This window comes from Sebastes fasciatus, chromosome 16 (assembly GCF_043250625.1).
Source record: "Sebastes fasciatus isolate fSebFas1 chromosome 16, fSebFas1.pri, whole genome shotgun sequence".
NCBI lineage: Eukaryota > Metazoa > Chordata > Actinopteri > Perciformes > Sebastidae > Sebastes > Sebastes fasciatus.
In genome coordinates, this window is record NC_133810.1 from 8,693,191 (window position 1) to 8,713,152 (window position 19,962).

Sequence of the window (19,962 nt, forward strand, 5' to 3'; positions counted from 1 at the left end):
TCAAGGAGACGTTGGTTTAATTAACACAGTGTTGAATAGTAGAGAGGCGTGTTATGGGCTGCAGATGGTTTGACAGTCAGCACGCCTGCCATCTGAAGTAAATCATATAATACCTGTATACATAAAAACCTAAAGCTTTAGAAATGAGCTTTTATGCTTTTTTTCTATGCTATACATCTCTTCTACGTCGTATTTAATGGACTAAAGCTTTAAAACTGTATTAGGGCTGCAACTAATGATTGTTTTCATTATTGATTAATCCGGCAATTGTTTTCCAGATTAAAGGCGGGGTGGGCGACCTTGACAAACTAGCAGAAGTACACTAGATTTTTAAAAATGATACAGACGCAAAACACGATCCCAGTGTTGCCAACTCTTCTCCAATGAAAACAGCTAGCAGCACTAGCTCCAAAAGTCACTAAATCTTAACCAACCCTGCCTTTTATCGATAAATAGTTGGTCTATAAAATGTCAGAAAATAGTGAAAAATGTCCATCCCAGTTTCCTAAAGTCCAAGGCGATGTCTTTGAATGTCTTCTTTTGTCACTCCCAAACCCAAAGATATTCAGTTTAATATGATAAAACAGGGAAAAGCAGGAAACCTCCATATTTGAGAATCTAAAAACAGCATTTTCTGCAATTTTTGCATGAAAAATTACCTTAACGATGAATAGATTATCAAAAACGTTGGCTATTATTTTTCTGTCGATCAACTTATCGAATGATTTGCTAATCGTTCCAGCTCTAAACTTGATCATATTTATCTCAAATCAAAATTATTTGGCCTGTATAATTTGTAATTGTGGTTTAGGATACAGGTTATTTATATGTGACAGTCAGGCTTTTTTCCACTCATGGCAGACACATTTGCTGGCATGCACATCATTAGGTATAATTATGTCTGTTCTTAAACCGCATTTGTCACAGTGTGACAGACATGTGATGCAAGATCAAGATCTACCAATGTCAGTCTAGTCTTATTTGAGCCCCATGCTATCCTTATCCGTCTCAATTTCACCATTATCCTCTTTCTAAATCGCCTTTGTCTTTTTCTCCTCCTTTCTTCACCACCCTCAAAGTTATTTAATCTACCTGTATTTCACATCTATCCTTTTCTCTTCCATTCTTTATCTGCCCGTGTCTGTTTTTACTGTCCTTCCATCTTGTCGGTGCAGCACTTCGACCGGTGACTTAAAGATCACTGAGGCTTTACTACGGCAGCACTGTGCTGTGTTAGAGGAAGCCCTGCATTACTGCACCGTGTTCAGTACATGCTGTACAGACACACACACACACACCAAAGAGGGAAGCTACAATTAGTATGCAGGCAGGACGAGATGAACTCTCTGTCTCAGACACTTGATTACAGACTGCGACACAAACGCACAACGACAACATATTGAAATGTGTATTTACTCAATAAATCATCAGTCTGAAATGCTATAAATGTATCTTTAAAGAGGACATATTGTGCTTTTCCCTTTCCTTTAGTGTGTTATATAGTTTTTTGTGAATGTAAAATGTCTGCAAAGTTACTAAGTCCACACCAAAGGGAGTTAACTCTCCCTCACAGAAACACTGCTCCTGAACTGCCTGAAACGCCTTAATGGAAGTCGCGCCTTTTCTTCCATAACGTGGTGATGTCATCAAGTAACACATTTGCATAATAGCGGCTAGTTTGGCACTTCCTCAAACAAAGATAGTTAGAGTTTAGTCGGAAGAGTTTGGCTCAAACAGAGCGTTTCAGACAGAGGGTGAAAAGAGGTGTTGCAGCACAGCCGGTTTGAGAACAATAAAGCGTTTTTTGAACATTAAAAAGCATGTAAACATGTTCTAGTAGAAACCCAAAATACAAGTATAAATAAAAAAAAAGCATAACAGGTCCTCTTTAAATGAATGAAGTTAATTCTAAAGCTTGGAAGTTGAAAGCTACCACAACGGTTTCAGAAAGTGTTATTCGACCTTCAGGAAGTCACATTTATCATTTGAGGCTGTTCAGAATCACAATGCCCGACCTGTCCGTCTCTGGGTTTGTCTCGAAAGAGTTGCCATTTCCATCACATGTGTGCAGATCCAGGCAGTCTATAATGAGGTCATTAATGTAAAGGTTGATGTTTGCATATCCCTGAGGCTGAGGCGCCAGGTAGAGAAAGGCGCCTGTCTCTCACGTCCAGTTCTGCCTCATAATGTGGCCGACCGCTGGACACACACAAGAGAACAGAGGGCTGAACGCTAACACCAACACATGCATTCAAAAGGGAAGGGCAGGGACACAAAGTACAAATGAAATGTGCGAAGAAAAACACCTGCAAAGCCACATCTGTTTGAGCTTAAAATCCTCATTACTTCTCATTTCTTTTTCTGCTGTGTGCGATGCTCGTTTGTGTCTCTGTCAGCTCGTGTATACCTGTCTCTTTGTCTCGTGTGTGTGTGTGTTCGGTGGGTGAACTTGTTTGTCTCTTTCCGCGAATGCCTCTTATCAGTTCCTGCCATTCATGAAGCCGCCTCGTGGATGAATTTCAGCTGTGTCACTGCTGCATATTAAAAGACAGATATAGTGATATTGATATTGTGTGTTGTCATTCTGCAAGAGTAGACATTTTGATTACATCTCCTGATATTTGTTTCCATCACGCTATGAGTTATTATGTGTTGTCAAGATGAAAGGGAAAAGCACTCATTCTAATATTTGTGTTTTAAAACGCATAAAACAAACATTCAGGATGTTTTTTTTTTAAAAATGTCTACTGCTGCAAAATACAAGCTAGAACATTAAGTTATTATTTGATAGAGAGAATCTAATGTTCCTGTTTCTTTCTCTCTTTCTCTCTCTCTTGTAATATCACACCCTTTTTCTTTTAACACCCTTTCTTTCCCCCGACTCCACCCTTCACTTCCTTCTCTAGCGACGGCGGCATGGGTCAGTCTCAGGACGACAGCATCGTGGGTACCAAGCAGTGTCGTCACAGCGTGGCCATCATGCCCATCCCCGGAAACCTGTCGTCCAGCAGCCCCGACCTGCTGCACCCGGCCACCAGCGTCCTCGACTTCTCCAACCCCGCAGGTAAGAAATAATGCTGACTCAGGGATTTCTGTGTGGACGCGGAATAATCCTTTATTACTGATTGTTCCCCAAGGGCAGCATGTTAACTCTTGTCCTGTTTCTTTCTTTGCGTCTTTCTTAATGAATGCGATGATTGATGGTAGGGCTGGGCGACATGGTCCAAAGTCTTCTATCACGATATAGTTCATTTCATATCTCGATAACGATTTATATCACAGTATAGCATGTTTTCTGGTAATTCAATAAATAAATAGTCTATATGAAATAACCACATGGTAAAGCCTACTTAAGCCTACCTAATAAATATTTCGTTATACACTGATGTTTACATGCATGCACACAAATACAGAGATTAAGACAATAGTTTGATTTAACTACACTTTGGTATTCCCATAGGCATAATTCTTATTGATTCACGATACGATTCCATTTAGAGACGATAAATTATCATATTGAATTATCACTATATTTGATGGTGGGTTGATTTATCTTGAGAAAAACAACAACCAGAAAGTAGTCTCTCAAAATGAAACTCAAACATGAAACAAAGGGTCGAACCAAAGTACATCCACGCAAACAAATTTCTTGTTACAACACATAAGACAAAACCTGAATTCCTAAAAGCCTTAAAAAAAATAATCCTATTTGTATTCATGTTTGTGTGCTAAACCACTGCAAGGGCTTTGGGTGAAAGGAAAGCAAAACTTTCATTCCACTCATCCACAGCCGTTCATGACCTCCGCGGCCTCATTTCAGGCGTCTCAGTCAAACAATTCGGTGGTTATTTCCCGAAGCTGTTTGTCACACTTGTGTTGAGACCTTGGCCTCATTGAACAGCGAAAGGCCACTTGTGGAGTGAAGGACTCCGATGGTCAGAGAAGCTGTACAGACGACCTCTCATCCTTGAATCTAATCGCATTAAAAGCAGCCATATGAGAAGTGTAGGGTCGTGTGCACTCGGTTGCCTCGAATGCAAACTCTCCGTCTTTCCTCTTTTATCTCTCTCTCTCTCTCTACTGGAAATACTGGCATACAAAAATGCTGGCTCACTTGTGCTGACAAAGGGACACACATGAACTCACTCGAAGAAATAGCATAGGTTATATTCTCTCTCTCACACACTCACACACACACACACACACACACACACACACACACACAGTCACCCTGGGGTCTTTCTTTTTGAAGTGCCACAGAACTGTTGCAGAATTGTGTCCGTCTGAAAAAGGTTAACCTCCTGGACTTATTTATTCCTTTCCAGTCAGACGGATTTCTGCTGCCATAATAATTTAAACTAACATGGAGCACTCCCTGTGGATGTGTGTGTGTTTCCGTGTTAGTGAGAATGAAATATTGAGAAAGGGGAGAATGAGAAAGCAGGAAAGGTGAAAGAGAGCGAGCGAGCGAATATCGTCCTGATTTATTCCACAGGCCGTTTGTCAATGAGCGACACATACACACACCTGCATGTTTGTAGGCCGATACATCACGCGGTACAACATGTGGTTGTGTTGTTCTGGAGTACAAACACACACCAACTGTGCCACATTAATCATACGCCATTAGATCAAGTTTCCTTCCGTCCTCTGGCTTCTCATTAGATTTAATAGTAGAGGAGAAGAAAACGAAACCCCTGTTCCAGATGCTCAACAGGGGTCGTAATACCTCCAAAGTCCAACCTGTAATCACATTAGCATCGCAGAAACGCTGATGCATCAATATACAATCTTGATGTGTTAGTTTTAAGTTATTTTATGGATTTAGACAACTCTTGGGTTGTGTTAAGGTGTTTTTTTAGGTTGTTTTTATGCCGTGGCCGGAAGCATACCCACTCTAGTTGCAGTCCTAAGTTGACCAGATATCTGCCTGACATTGTGACAAACAACTAAAGCTGAACCAGTCAGAGAAGTGGAGCGTTGTTTTATTCAGTGGCTGCTGTTTATGTGTCGTCTCTTGTTTGCAAAGTGGTAACATGACTTTAAGTTGTACTTTCAGATCCTCTGTTTTTTGTCTTGCTTCTTTTGTCTCTCTCTCTCTTTCTCTCCGCTGTTTCTCTTTCTCTTTCTCTCTCCACTCTGCTGCCGTGATTTTAAACAGATGTTGTAGTGTAGAAAGGATGAGTCACACTCTTGTTTCCCATGAACAGTAGAAACTCCTCTGGTCTTCCCTCCTTTTTTTTTTTTTACTTCTGTCATGATGTTTCCAGGCACTAAGTCTCTTTGTACTCATCCCACTCTCTCTCCGTCTCTCATATTCACTGTGTTTTCTCTTTCTCTTCTCTGCTTGCCAAGCCCTGGGACTCTACTGTAAGTATACATACAGTACTTTCAATGCTACAGTTTGACTGTGTTTCATTAAATATTCCTCCCTAATGTCCCCTACATCTTGACTTCTTCTTCTTTAATCCATTATGTTTTTTTTCCACACTCAATCTTTGCATCTGTGCATCCATGAGCTGCATCCTTCAGGCTCTGGCTTTGGGCCTTGTATTGTGTTTATTCTCCTTCCACTTGTCATCTATCCTTGTGAGAACATATGAGTATCATAGGCAGACGGTCATGCTGACGAACAGTCAGACAAACAAACGTTTACTTTGGAAAAATGTGCTGTTAACGTAAGTTCTCAATTCAAACCAAACCATTCAATACGGGTTAATCCCTGCTCATGACAGTTCAGATACGTCTTGGGTTACAACCTGGGAGCAATGCACACCAATGACATCAGGTGCTAGAAATGGGCGGGGGATTTACACGTCTGAAGGGATTACAGAGGGAGGGGATGATAGTGGCATCATCAATGTGTGCAAAAATGTAAAATGTGCCCCACCTAAAAGTCTTGCCACATATCCGAATCATCCATCGTTCACCTCCAATGTATCTAAAAACATTCCTGTTGTCGTCGCGCCGTTTGTTTGAGCTATGGCGACTTGTGATAATTGCGTCACGACCGTGCGCCCCCATTTGCAACCAATGACATAGATTTGTACCGTCCAGGTTGTTAGCGACCCTGGTGCGTGCCGTTCACATTGAAATCGATCCTGGTCCGATACTGGTCTGACCCACCTCTCGACCTGGGTCGCGAAGCCGCATCGCTCAACACGGGTTAACCCTTTCAAATACACAATCAACGCTGGTTCAACACTCGGTGTGAAAGGGATATAAGTTGCTCAGCTGCAGCATTAAACAGCATGTAAACGTACCTGCAAATATCACTGCGGTCCAGTTAGATGCTGGTGTGGTCTTAAATCTTCAATACCACCACTAACAACACGTTGTCTGCACACGGCTTGTAAGCTACAGGGCAAGTTTGTTTAATTTGTCTCTCGTTCCCCTGCTGCCAGTACCAGAGATAAACCCGCAGGCTGCTGTCAGTCAAACACAGCCACCGTCACACACCCCTCCAGTCACTGACACAAGAAGGAGCACCAAAGAATATGACACCTAATGAGGATTTATTGTGTTCTTTTGGACAAAAACTGACTTTATTCACATATAGTAGGGCGTAAGTAGTGTCATGCTCTGGCTTCAGAGACAAAACTTGTTAGTAGGATAGATGCAGTGTTGATTTTATTCTCTTCTGGGGGGTTGTTGATATTAATAAATACATAAAATAACACCAATCTTATCCTTTAAGGCTATGGAGGATGAAAAATCCTCTTCACACATTTTCTCATGTGTGTTTATTTATTATGGCCCTGGTGTTAAACCCCAGCTACTCTAATCCACTCTCCTCTCACCACCTCAGACCATCATGCACTGCCCTCTTCTATGCATGCTTTCACGTGTGATTTATGTCTTCCGACTGTATGATGGAGTGACTGAGAAAAGCTTTGGCAAACAGTAGAAAAGAGGGCGAGGAGGAGGAGGAGGAGGCGGAGGAGGAAACCGAGGCTTGTGGGAAGTGTGTAGCCTCTCTTGTGCTGCGTTTGCAAAAAAAAACCCAAGCCTGTTTTTTCCTCTTGTGTAGAACTCCTCTTTGGCTTCAGGCCATTCTCTGGTGTTGATGAAAATGAATGATACCTTATTAAAGATGATAATTGATTGGATGTTTGGCTGGATGGGCACTGATTGTCCTCCTGTGTGCAGGTCGGGTCGCAGCTCGTCCAGAGGATTAAACGTGATTAAGCCCCCCGGATATGATGGCCGGCTATTTAGCCGAGAGCCTCCCACACTCTAATCACAAATCACAGCTAATGAGACACAAAGCGTTTAGCTTCCACTCAGCCCACCATCACCACCCTGCTGCACATAAACACAGAGGAGCACTGCTACTGCAGAAAACAAGGAGGGAGGGAGCCACACGCTTATCCCTCTTGATGCAATCTGAATATTTCTGATACTGCATGTTTCTGCACATATCGCCCTTCTTCAGGATAAATAATCGTTTGACCATCACATCAAGTGCATTTGTCATGTGATTTAAATCAATAAGCTCACAGTCCATAGAGAGGTCATTCATAACCAAGACTGGCCTCTGACATCAAAACATCAATATGTCCACAAAGTGACATTCACACATTATACAAAGCAGAAAAAAACATCTGGATTAGTGAAGAAATAAGACTATAAATATGCATTCAAGCCGTGCAATGCATTCTGGTAACGTGGTGGCGCAATCCGAGAAACGGGACAGTCACGTTGCCTGCTCCTCATTTGCATAAAGTTGAGATCTAGTCTACTTTATGTAAATCAGGGGTGTCCGGCGCAACTCACCGCCTCTGGAAACTCCTGACAGATTTTTGAATTAAACATTGTCGTTCTAAAATGAAGACAGATTCAGCAACTGCATGGCTTATTTCTCGCATAAAATGTTTTTAGAAACACATTTCGGTGAACTATTTTCATAATTTAAGAGAAGAAAGTTTCCAAACGATCCGCCATGTTGGTTCCGGTTTGAAAGCTGGGAGCAGCCGCCCACGAGGAAAAGCGTTCATCCAATCAGGTGTCTAGTGGCAGCCCATCAAGTGTCCAATGCTGGGAAGCGAGGCGATCCCTCGTTATTAAAAACGCCCCTGTGCACATGTACCGTAAGTCTGCAGACAGCCGCAGCGAGTTACATAGTACAAGAAATGACGCACAGAGCGAGTGACGCAGCATATCGAGCGACCGTGAATTAAAGTTTGTGTCCCGTGTGAAACATAGTCATTTGTTGTGTTTTCGTTTTGTTTTGTTTCAATTTACAACGTTAATCACGTGTTTAAAACTGTTAAAAGACTGCAACCGTAATCCGGCAGAAAATATGTTCCCTCAAAACGTATCTTGCTTTTGCAGTTTAGTTGCATGAGGATGTAAATTTGTGGGCTGCAATATGCAGTAAAGAAACAGAAAGCATCATCAATATGTGAACACATGGACACATCCAGATTGATGCAACTTCCCTCAAAAAATCACTTCTTCTTTCATTCATACATCACTGATATTGAAAGTCCAATGAATCCTCTACACACACACACACACACACACGCATTTCTCTTTAAACAAGCAGTGGTGATTGATTATGAGCATTCACTCAGACTTTATTGTTATTGGCTTTGCCTTCAGCAGTTTGTTTCTGCTTATTGTGCTGATGCTTAAATTGTCATTTAAACACACGCACACACACCTAAAGATCCCCACAGACAGATCAGAGATGTTAATAAAGAGGTGAAGGTAATGACTTTTTGTCTGAGCATCCTCTCCTGCTTGGTAAACAGGAGGGAAGCAGAGGTGTGCGTGCATTTGCATGAATATGCATTTGAACAAACTCATCAGTCGAACACACCTTTTATCTCTTTGTGATCTCCCTTCATTTTCAGTTAATGTAAACCACATCTAACACACACGCACACACACGTTGCGGCCGTGTGACGGCTTCATCTGGTCTGTCCGACTCCCCCTCCACTTGTCACCGTGCGGCGTTCATGACTCATTGTTTTAAAGCTCTTTGGCTGCCTGTGGCTAATGGGCCGTACCCTCTTCCTTACTCAAAGACAGGGATCTTTAATGCAGTATTTCACTCAGGGGGGAACGTTTCCATTATTTAACACACATCGTGCCATGCGAGTCGCGTGCAGCTGCTTCCTGCATCACCGCTCAACATTCAGGCTTTTATTTTGGCCTCTTACTGTTGAATAACTCCTCAGATCAATTAAACAATAATGCCGCGTGTCGTCTAGCATAGAAAAGCCGAGTCATTGTGAGAGATGATGCTGTTTGATCGTTTTTTTTATCATGAATTATTCAGTTTTTGCATTCGTTGCTTTTAAGTGGTACATTACATAATGTGCTTCAGGTAATGTTTAGATGATTAATTATTGAATGAAGAAAGTGTGTTTTGATTTATTTCTTTTTCTATTATACATCTGCAGGTCTTGTGTAATCCTAAATGAACGCTGGGTTCATAGCTTTATTTTCTTCATAATAGGTTTTCATATGATGTTATGTGGAATAGGTGACAGGAATAACTTTAAAAGTAAAGTTAGGCTTTGCTGACTCATTTTAAAAAAAAAGACAGAGAAGGAAAACAAGAGATATTGCGCGGCGTGCTTTGAATGAGAAAATAAAAAGTTATTTTCTGATTGTTTCACAGGTGTTAAATTAAAAAGCACAAATAAATAGTCAATAGATCATTATGCAAATCTACTAGAAAATCGGTTTCCGAGAAAGACTGACAAGCTGGAAAGAAGATGAAACAGTGTGTTGTGACTTGGCTCAACAGTAGGATAATTTAGCAATGCCATTGGTGAATGTAAATAGTTGTATAAGTTGTATTTTATCTTTAATTTAAGCTACTGTAACACCAGAAGCCGCTGTGTCTTTGATCCTTCGCCCATTTGGTTTCACACCAAAGACGTTGTTGGCAGGAGAGCAGCCAGCTCAGCAGATCTTCAGAGGAGAGGACATAAGTCTTGTCACCTGAAACCCTCGATAATGTAATGAAAATAAAATATGGAAACTATAACCTGATAGCATTTTCTTCCATTACTGGCACAGCCTACATTTCATAATGATCACATTATTGGTACATTACTCAGACAAAGATAAATGCCCAAAACTGCGAAACTGCTCTTAGATTACTGTTTTATTGTGTCGTAGACTTCATTACATTTGCTTTTATTGCGTTATTGACATTCGTTGGCCTCCACATACTGTAACCATCAACTCAACACTAATTGGTCGCTGACAGCTTCCCCGTTTTTTCTGTCTCCTCTACTCTCAGACATCCCAGACCAGGTGATCCGGGTGTTCAAGGCCGACCAGCAGAGCTGCTACATCATCATCAGTAAGGACACGACCGCCAAGGATGTGGTCACCCACACCGTCAACGAGTTCGGCCTCCTCGCAGCACCCGAGACCTACTCCCTGTGTGAGGTATCGGTCAGCCCGGAGGGAGTCATAAAGCAGCGCCGCCTGCCCGACCAGCTCTCCAAACTGGCTGATCGGATTCAGCTCAACGGCAGGTAGGAAACCAGTCGGCAACTCCAAGGTCTGAGACGTGAAGCCAATGAGGAAGTGCATTGAACTTGCATTCTTTCTAACAGCCAGCAGGGGGCGACTCCTCTGGTTGCAAAAAGAAGTCTGATTGTATAGAAGTCTATGAGAAAATGAGCCTACTGTATTTTAAGATGCTTTAACCTTAGATAGTGTCTTTTTCTGAGCCCAAATGTTGCACACATCAGTTTCTGTCTTTGCAACTTAAAGTTCACAACCAACAAGAATACTTTAATAAACCAGAAAGCAATGATATTTCATGGTTAAGGCAGCACGTTGGTCATGGAAAAAGGCATGGAAATGTATTTACAGCAGATCCACTGTGGGAATCTTGGACAAAAAGCAGCTGGAAGCGGAACAGACAATTGGAGGATTTATATAGAGCTATGTCGTGTTGAAGGCTTGAATGACTAAACCAACGATATGACGTCCAGACTCCTGAGACATTTTCCTTTCCTTTTCTTCTTCAAATTAATTCTGGGTTGGTTCAAATTACGCAAGGCCACACAGCGCTCAGTGCTTTGTACAACTATTGAGAGCTTTATTCTGTAAATAGATTTTCAGCCCTGTGCTCCACTAGAGTTTGAGCTACTACATCTTTCACAATCACGGCTTATTACTAGAGGCTCCAGACTTCACACCACATCAACAGTTTGTACAGTACGTATACCAGGGCTGCCCAAAGTTGGCAAGATTTGGGTGCAATCTGGTCCAACTTGGGATCCAATTGCCATTTTGCTTAACAATACAATACAATACAATAGGTGTTTACTTTTGGCCCACCATGAAGTTCTAGTTTTGGCGCTCCAAGGGAAAAGATTTGGGCACCCCTGACATATACAGTATATTGATTAAATCTTCCCAGAGCAGTGGTTCTCAGTCCTGTTCCTGGGGACGCAGGGTGCCATGCTACGATGTAATTAATTCACTTAGCATTTCCGAGGTGTAACTTAATTTCCAAGCGAGCGGCTTGAATGAAAACCAGCAGGGCTCCAGGTACTGAGGAGCAGGATTCAGAGCCATTGTCCTTGTTCAATGGAACGATAAATCAAGCGGTGTTCACCCTTTTAAAAGTGCATCTCTGAGCAGAACACAAGCTACAGTTTGTGCCATCAATAAAGGAAAACAACAGTGATTAATAAGTGATTTTGCAAATCCTAACGGTCAGGGATGCGGAATTTCTTTTCTGTTTCAATTCGAAAATGTCCACCTTGTTGTGGACACAACAAGTAGAACACCTAAGTAAGGACACTTAGCCTTTGTGTGATGAGGTGTGTTTTTTGCACCATTTCCAGTATGTTTTTTTTAGATGTCTCCCAGTCTGTGGCACGTTCCCTCTGTCGTCTCGATGCCAGACACATTCCCTTTTTAAGATGAAAGTTAGCAGGACATGAAGGGTAATTGGACCGCAGCCGTAAAGTCTGCTTCAAAACGACTCCTTCGTCCGCTTTTTCACAGTTTTTTCTCCCCCTCTCCTGGTCTCCTCGTCTCCTGTGGTCCCTCATCAGTCCTCTTCCCAACTAGGTTAGCATGAATATTTCATCCTCTGTCAGGGGCGGAGGCCTCTGCAGACAGCGTGGCACGTCTGGAATTATTCATACACACACTGAAATGCACACACAGGCACATGAGAAGATATAGATGCCTTCTTATATATACACAGTCACGCATCCCCCACGCATATAGACATGCAAACGCTGTTTACACACCCGTATTTGCATTCGCAGATTCTATTCACATGCATCGATACATGTATGGACACACACGTTTCAGACACACACTCGCTCACTCAGAGGACACTCGTGGTAACACCTTCGCTGTGTTTTTGATGGATGAGGTGCAGTGGGGGGAAAGAATTGCCATACTGTGAGATATTGGTAGGAAAAAGGATGGTTTAACTGTAGAGGTATGAACAAGCAACACCTATAGATAGATAGCTCCTTTCTCTAATACGCATTTTTTACTTTACTCTTATCTCGGGGTCATTACTGGCATGTAAGTTTCGGCAGTATTTTTACATTATACATGGTGTCTGTTCATGTACTTGTATGTATTCAGCACAGTACTTGTATTTATCAGGAGCAGTAGGAAAATCTATCTCCACCTTGCTTCTCTGCTCTGTCTCGCTTCCTCCGTCTCTCCCACTCTGTAACTGATGATTGACAGATGGTCTAACAGGGGATGGGCCGAGCCGATAGTAAGCCTTGTTCATACAGCTAAAATACATATAGACCCAGCTAGGAGATATCCTATAGTCAGCGCACACACACACACACACACACACACACACACACACACAAACCACCAACGGCCATTTACGGTGGCTTGGTTCCAGTGACTTTACCTCGTCCAGCTCTATTTAGCACCAGTTTGTCCATCATTAATTCAGTCTCCTCTCCTCTTTCCGTGTCTCCGCTTGTCTCCTTTCCTCTTGTTTTGTCTCCTCTCGTCTCCCCTCGTCTCCACTTCTCTCGTCTTCTCTCTTATTCTCTCCTTTCATTTCATTTCCTCTTCTCTCCTCGTCTCTTCTTTTGTCTTGTATCCTCTCCTCTCATTTGTCTCCTTATGTGTCCTCTTGTCTCCGATCTTCTTCTCGTGTCGCCATTCTTTTTGTCTCCTCTTGTCTCCTTTCCTCTCCTTTTGTCTCCTATTGTCTCCTCTCTTTTTGATCTTCTTTCCTCCTTTTGTCTCCTTTCATCTCCTTTTGCCTCCTCTTGTCTCCTCTCTTTTTGTCTCCTATTGTCTCCTCTTGTCTCCTTTCCTCTTCTTTTGTCTCTTCTCGTCTCCTCTTCTCTAATGTTATTTCCATTTGTGTCCTCTCATCTCATCTTGTCTCCTTGTGTGTCTTCCCGTCTCCACTTCTCTCGTCTCCTCTCCTATTTTCTCATTTATTCTCCTGTCCTCTCGTCTCCTGTCCTTTCGTCTCCTCTCCTCTCAACTTATGCTAACTTAGTGAGTCTACATGTTCGTAGAAAGTCCTAAAATGTCTCAAATCTAAATCTGTAAAAACAGCCTTCAATAAAGTCTTCAGTTCTGCTTTTGAGCTCCCAAAACGTTGACACTCTCTGAGTGTGAAACCCGTCTTGTGCTTTATCCTAAATGTAAATTCAGCTTGACCTTCTCACCTCACCTCCTCACATCTCCTCTGGTTAGTTGCTCTTCTTGCAGAGCAACATTTAGACTCACAACCGGTGCCAACACTTTGCCGCTGAGGCGCTGCGTTCCTAGATGTCCACATTACAGCTCCATTAGAGTGGAAATGGGGGGGGGGGTTTAGATTTACAAACATAGAGGCACATAAGGAGGTAAGAGAGATGGCCCGCTGCTGGAAGCTCTCCCAGAAACCTCTTTTTCCCCTCTCACTCACCCACCTGTCGTCTTTCTTCCCTCTCTCTCGCTGAGAGCTTCTCTCTCCTCCTTCACCCCAAAGGTAAAATCTATCAATACCATCAGAGTATGTCCTCCTTTGCCTCAAACTAATATTGAGTTGGAGGAAGGAAGTGTGCTTCCTTTAAGATGAAATGTGAAGCATTCAGGAGATTTATTTTTCTGGGTTTATTTAACATGTGCATGAAGAAGTGGATCCTGTCCACCCACCTGTCTGCCTCTGCAGCCGTTATTAAAGCATCTGAGGATACTGCAGATCTAACACCTACAGTACTGCTCTAAAAATAACACAGAGATGATGTCACTTTACACTAATTATTTTACATCTTTGCATATCCTGTACTCTTTGTAATGAATGATTTTACTTGATAGCAATGCTCCAAATCCAACATCTTATCCTCTTTCCCTCTGTTCTCATCCTCCCCTAGGTACTACCTGAAGAACAATATGGAGACGGAGACATTGTGTTCGGACGAGGATGCCCAGGATCTCCTCAGAGAGAGTCAGATCTCTCTGCTGCAGCTGAGCACCATGGAGGTCGCTGCCCAGCTCTCCATGAGAGACTTCGAGCTCTTCAGGAACATCGAGTCCACAGAGTATGTCGGGTTTTTTAACTGGCTTATATGTAGCAGGTGTATTACAAATTCTTATGGGATAACTTTATGTCTGTATGGCAGACAAAAGATGAAGAAACAAGCTTATACAAGAAAATAAGATATGAAAATATGACTATTCCTCCACAGAGTCATATTTTTCCTGAACTGAGAAACAGCCGCTGTTGTACACTATTTAAAATAAATATATATTAACCTCTGCGTCTTGGTTCCCAGGTACGTGGACGACTTGTTTAAGCTCGACTCCTCGTTGGGGAGCGGTAACCTGAAACAGTTTGAGGAGGTGATAAACCAGGAGACCTTCTGGGTCGCCACGGAGATCCTGAAGGAGCCCAACGCCCTAAAGAGGATGAAGACCATCAAGCACTACATCAAGATCTCCCTGCACTGCAGAGAGTGCAAGAACTTCAACTCCATGTTCGCTATTATCAGGTGGGCGCAGTGTGGAAGCTGTCGAAGAGTGTATGTGTGTGTGTGTGTGTGTGTGTGTGTTTTGGCTTTCTAAATTAAGAGTGGTGACACTTTGTTTCATCATTTCCCTCGTTTTTTCCTCGGTCATGGAGTGGGTTCTTGTTCTGTGATGGCAGCTAGCATTTACTCCGTCTCCCCTGACGGCTTTTGTGCCAAATGAACTTTCGTCTCCTTCCCCACATCCTCCGGAGAACCAACCTCGCCTCCTCCCCTCCTCTCTCCCTCCACCTCACTGAACCAGCCCTGACTCTCCCAAACCACACAGACTGCGTTTAAAACAAAGAGTCCCATAGCAACGGTTACACTTATTGTTTGTTGCTATTGTTAATTCCCTCTGGCTGCTGTGGTTTGGTTTCAGACTGAGCTGAGGATGTATGTACTGCGTCCCTGTTATAAACCCACATGAGAGGAGGCAAGAAGTGCTGTTGGTGTGTTTTAGGGATGAACTCTGAGATGTGATTGTGTTTGAACCCACCAGTATCTGCATACATGTGTATGTTTTTGGTTTATCCTAGTCCCGAGAGTAATTATTCAAAAAACATCACGTCATGCTCTCGCTGCAGCCGAGCCTGGTTTACTGCGTTGTTTAGACACGTTAGTGTTTTGTGTTGCAGTGGGCTCTTTTCAATTTACAGTATACATCATCATAAGAGGGTATTGTCTGCAATGTGACTGCAGCATCATTTAAATATAAATGCATGGAGACGCATTTCTGCAATAACTATCACTGTAGATGTAATACTGTATATGTAGATCAATTGAAGAGATTACTGTTTATGCAATACATAAATACAAATACACTTTGTTTCTTAATGCGCCGAGGATCTATGAATCTCCTTCATGCTGAATTGTCCTCTTGTTATGTTGGTTCATCTGGGACTACGTCGACATCTGGACCACAGACTGTATATAAAGATGGACGACAGTGGCTGGCTGCAGTATAGGTCATAAATCCCGCCACTTCCATGTTCGCAGATGGGACATGGGCCAAACCAATTGGCTCGTAATTGCCTCGGTTGGGACTTTGATACCGCGGCTCCAGCCTCAACTCTGGCTCTAAATGACGTCAAAATCTCAAGATTGGCTGTCCCCGTATCCGAGATATTTTGGCTTCACTTCTGCGCAGCGGGAGGAAGTGGAGACGCGTCTTCCATCTTTATATACAGTCTGTGATCTGGACTCCCAGTTTAAGGAGCTCAGCGTGACGGCGATCCTCTGTTCGCTGCTGTAGAAGGCACTTTTATATCAGAAGTGTCTGACCTCCATGTACCTTTTACACACCTCCTCACAGCAGGATGTCGTCGCACATATGGCTCTCTGATGCATAACCTGCCCGCTGACAGGGGGCATTGCTGCTGTGTGTGTTTGTGTATAATACAGATAATATGCAGGGTTTCCCGCAGCGTTTTGTAGTGGACACACACCCTGCTTGACTTACCTGGAATACAGAGAATGTCATGCATGCGAGAGACACCAGATTATTTGTGTATGGGGTGCGGTAGATGTGATGAGTTGACAAATAAAGAGAGGGATTGGGATATCAAATGGGCCACTTACATTACTAACTGTCACAGAAACGTTTTTTTTTATTATCCTCTGACAAACCATACCTATTATGCACTGCTAGAAGAAACAAAATCTGCCTACCTAGAGAGAAAAAAGTGAGTAAAAGACAGAAAGGTTGTAACAGCAGTGGAGCAGGGACGTCCAGTTGATGAGCGAGGGACAGGAGCTGGGAAGATAATGAAAGAAGAGAGCAGAAATAAATGCGGTGCCAGTCATAATTATCAGCTGTCTAAATGAGTCAGAGCTCAGACATGACATCGCCTCGAGGGGGTCTTCTGCTCTGGAAAATGGAGACCTCGCTGACTGAAGACGATTAGCTCGAACAGTAGTAATTGTGCAATTTGATTGGGATGTATGTATTGAACATACACACTAAATCTCCTTTCCTCTTTCTCCTCTGCTTCCTCATTTCTAACCTCCATCCTTCCCCTCCCTTGTTCCCACGGTAACCCATTAATCTCTGCCAACCCTGCTTCCCCCCTTCTCCCACCCTCCCTCTCTGCGCCTCTTTCCTCCCTCACGTAGCGGTCTGAACTTGGCGCCGGTGGCTCGTCTGCGGAACTCCTGGGAGAAACTTCCCAGCAAGTACGAGAAGCTGTTCAGTGACCTGCAGGATGTCTTCGACCCGTCCAGGAACATGTCCAAGTACCGCAACGTGCTGAGCAGCCAGAGCATGCAGCCGCCCATCATCCCACTGTTCCCAGTGGTCAAGAAGGACCTCACCTTCTTACATGAAGGTACATGGCTTTGTGAAGAGACCAGGGATGTGCGCTTTTTTGTGTATAAGCTACATGTTGCTAAATTCCCTTTAATTGTTAAAACAACTGAGGCCATTTCTGAAACATGACAAGTCATCCTGCACTGTTTAGTGTCCCCTACTTCCTCTGAGCTGCGCGGGAGGTCATTTTCAGTCTCACTCAGGAGGTTTACTTCTGCAAAAGGCTTCCCCATCTCGTCTTTTTTCACATATCACACCGAGTCAGGTCAAAACTACCCGAACTGACTTCTCCTTAAAGGTTTTCTGTTAAAACGTCTATGCATGGCCATGTTAGGACTGGAAAAGAAAGTTTCCTTAATTGTGCAAGTTGCCAAAAAATTCTCAAATGGCTCAGCATGACTCAATATGAAAGAGCACTTTGATCTCCTGGAGGACTGACGAGAAGGAGACCAGAACAAAGAGATTTTTACTTTGAAGATTCGGCTGAGAAATATTGTTGCGAATTGAAGCTTGCAAAATGTCCCAAAATATTAATCATTTATCTCCTTTACAGTGTCGACAGCTGACTTCACACTCACTCTTTGTGCTTGTGTTTGTGTGTGTGTGTGCGTTCTGTACTTGTGTTTGTCCTCTCAGGCAACGACTCCAATGTCGACGGTCTGGTGAACTTTGAGAAGCTGAGGATGATCGCCAAGGAGATCAGACACGTGGTGCGGTTGACCTCGGCCAACATGGACCCTGCGCTCATGTTCAGACAGAGGTTGGTTGTTTTCCTACCAAGAGGCCTTTACTAATTTTGCTTTAAAGGGATAGTTCAGGTGTTTTTTAAGTGGGGTTGTATGAGATACTTAGCCATAGAAGGTGTATTACCTACAGTGGATGACCTTCAGCACGCCCCCAGCTTGGAGAAGCAGACAGGAGTAACCGCATGGAACCAAAACATGGTACTGCTATGGATGGGGCTGGCAGCAAAACATATTTTAGCAACCTAAACTAAAGGCTAACCTAAAAAATCAATATCAGTTTAAGTGTACGCTTCAAAACACTTCAAAACACCCAAACTATCCCTTAAACCTGATGCTACTGGGCTCAGTTTCACAGATACGGATCGCTTAAAGCTGTTTAAAATCCCCAGTGATGAAATTAAAACCTGTTTGTGTAGAATATTATGTGATTATGTTCTTTGTAGCAAAATAAGAAAATCGGTGTGCTGCTTCCAGGTAAATCTCCCCCTTACACATAGGGGCTTTAATTAGCTACATCACAAAAGTGTCACATACCAAAATGTTCTCTAATTAAGCCAGGAAAACAGAGAACTTCAGAGGCTAATGTCATGAAAATGTAAATGTTTGAGCTTTTTTTAAAGAGGACTTATTATGCTTTTTTGTTTTTTTGAAAAGAGGTGCTGCAGCACAGCCGGTATGAGAAAAATTAAGCGTTTTTGAGCATTAAAGCATGTAAACATGTTATAGTAGAAACCCAAAGTACAAGTACGCACCTGAAAATGAGCATCATAGGTCCTCTTTAAAGAAAATGTATTGCGAAAGGGAGCATGAGGTGAATTGTGGGGCTCATCACAGGATCCAATGGACAGTTGATTTGTGTAATGGGACTCCTAATAGTTTACTTTGTAGTGGTTTAAATACCAAATAATCAACTCCGTTCAAACATGTATCTTTGAAACTGACTCCTCCTGTTTCCCATCAGACAGACTGTAGTAAACCGGCCACTTCTCAGAAAGAGATTCCAGCGTAGCGAGGTCGATTACAGGTTTTTACAACAGACACATTTACTACTGAAGAACTACAAATGTCAGCAAAAAAAGGGGAGCCACTACACCACCATACCTCCACCTGCCACCCTGGATCCTCCACCAACGGGATCAGGCACACACTCCAGGTCTGGTTCGATCAATTCCCGCTCACTTCCTGTCCGGTCCACGGCTCTTGTTGGGCTCGATTGAGTTCCTCTGCTGGAATGTAACAAGGACACAAGGCCTGGATCGACTGGGAGTGACGTAGAACTGATGCCAACCGCAGTGTGTAGTCGGTTTCACTCAGTTTGTGTGTGTTTATCACAGTCTTGTCACTGCTGCGGTGCATGACTGCCCCCTGCAGACACTCCCTTCATACTACAACGAGAGATTTTTGTTTCATCACTATATGACTAAAAGTTTTTCAAGGTGACACAACGACCTGTTTTTCATGAGCACACCCTCTTCAGGTTGATATGGGGAGATGTCACGTGTCTAGCGTCCGCTCATCTCCAGTCATTTCCTGTTTGTTTTGTGGTGGCATGACCTCTACATAGTCTTGTCCTCCCCCCACCTCCCTCAACTCCTGAACTTGTCTTTAAGTCACGCTTCAATCTTCACACCTCTTGCTTGCAGGAAGAAGAGGTGGAAGAGTTTAGGGTAAGTTTGTCCTGTTTCGGTCTGGACCAGCAGAAATATTCAGTCCACCCTGCATCCCCCACCACCACCATAAACTCTGCATGTCCCCCACCCACTCCCATCCTTACTTTATCTCAATGTCCATGTGTGTCCGCTGTGCTTGTGTGGGATTAACCCCTTCCATTTGCAGTGCCCATTCACCTGACCCATACTGAAGTCCCATCATTGACCCATTAATTGTTTGCCCTGTTCATCAGATTGTATGTTTGAGTCATATAGTA

At 43.1% G+C, this 19,962-nt stretch overlaps 1 protein-coding gene across 11 annotated transcripts in view; it reads left to right on the forward strand.

The window, feature by feature from the left end:
* Nucleotides 1–19,962, forward strand: part of rapgef6 (Rap guanine nucleotide exchange factor (GEF) 6) — a 164,159-nt gene that overhangs the window by 129,659 nt on the left and 14,538 nt on the right. For 3 of the 11 annotated variants that reach the window (XM_074610889.1, XM_074610896.1, XM_074610899.1), the window contains 7 exons: nt 2,907–3,064; nt 10,229–10,502; nt 14,349–14,516; nt 14,751–14,966; nt 17,097–17,308; nt 17,926–18,049; nt 19,679–19,702. In XM_074610889.1, the coding sequence (XP_074466990.1) occupies nt 2,907–3,064; nt 10,229–10,502; nt 14,349–14,516; nt 14,751–14,966; nt 17,097–17,308; nt 17,926–18,049; nt 19,679–19,702 (1,176 nt within the window). Of the gene's footprint in view, nt 1–2,906; nt 3,065–5,355; nt 5,371–10,228; nt 10,503–14,348; nt 14,517–14,750; nt 14,967–17,096; nt 17,309–17,925; nt 18,050–19,678; nt 19,703–19,962 lie in introns of all 11 variants that reach the window. The other 8 variants (XM_074610895.1, XM_074610897.1, XM_074610898.1 and 5 more) reach the window with 4 other exon arrangements.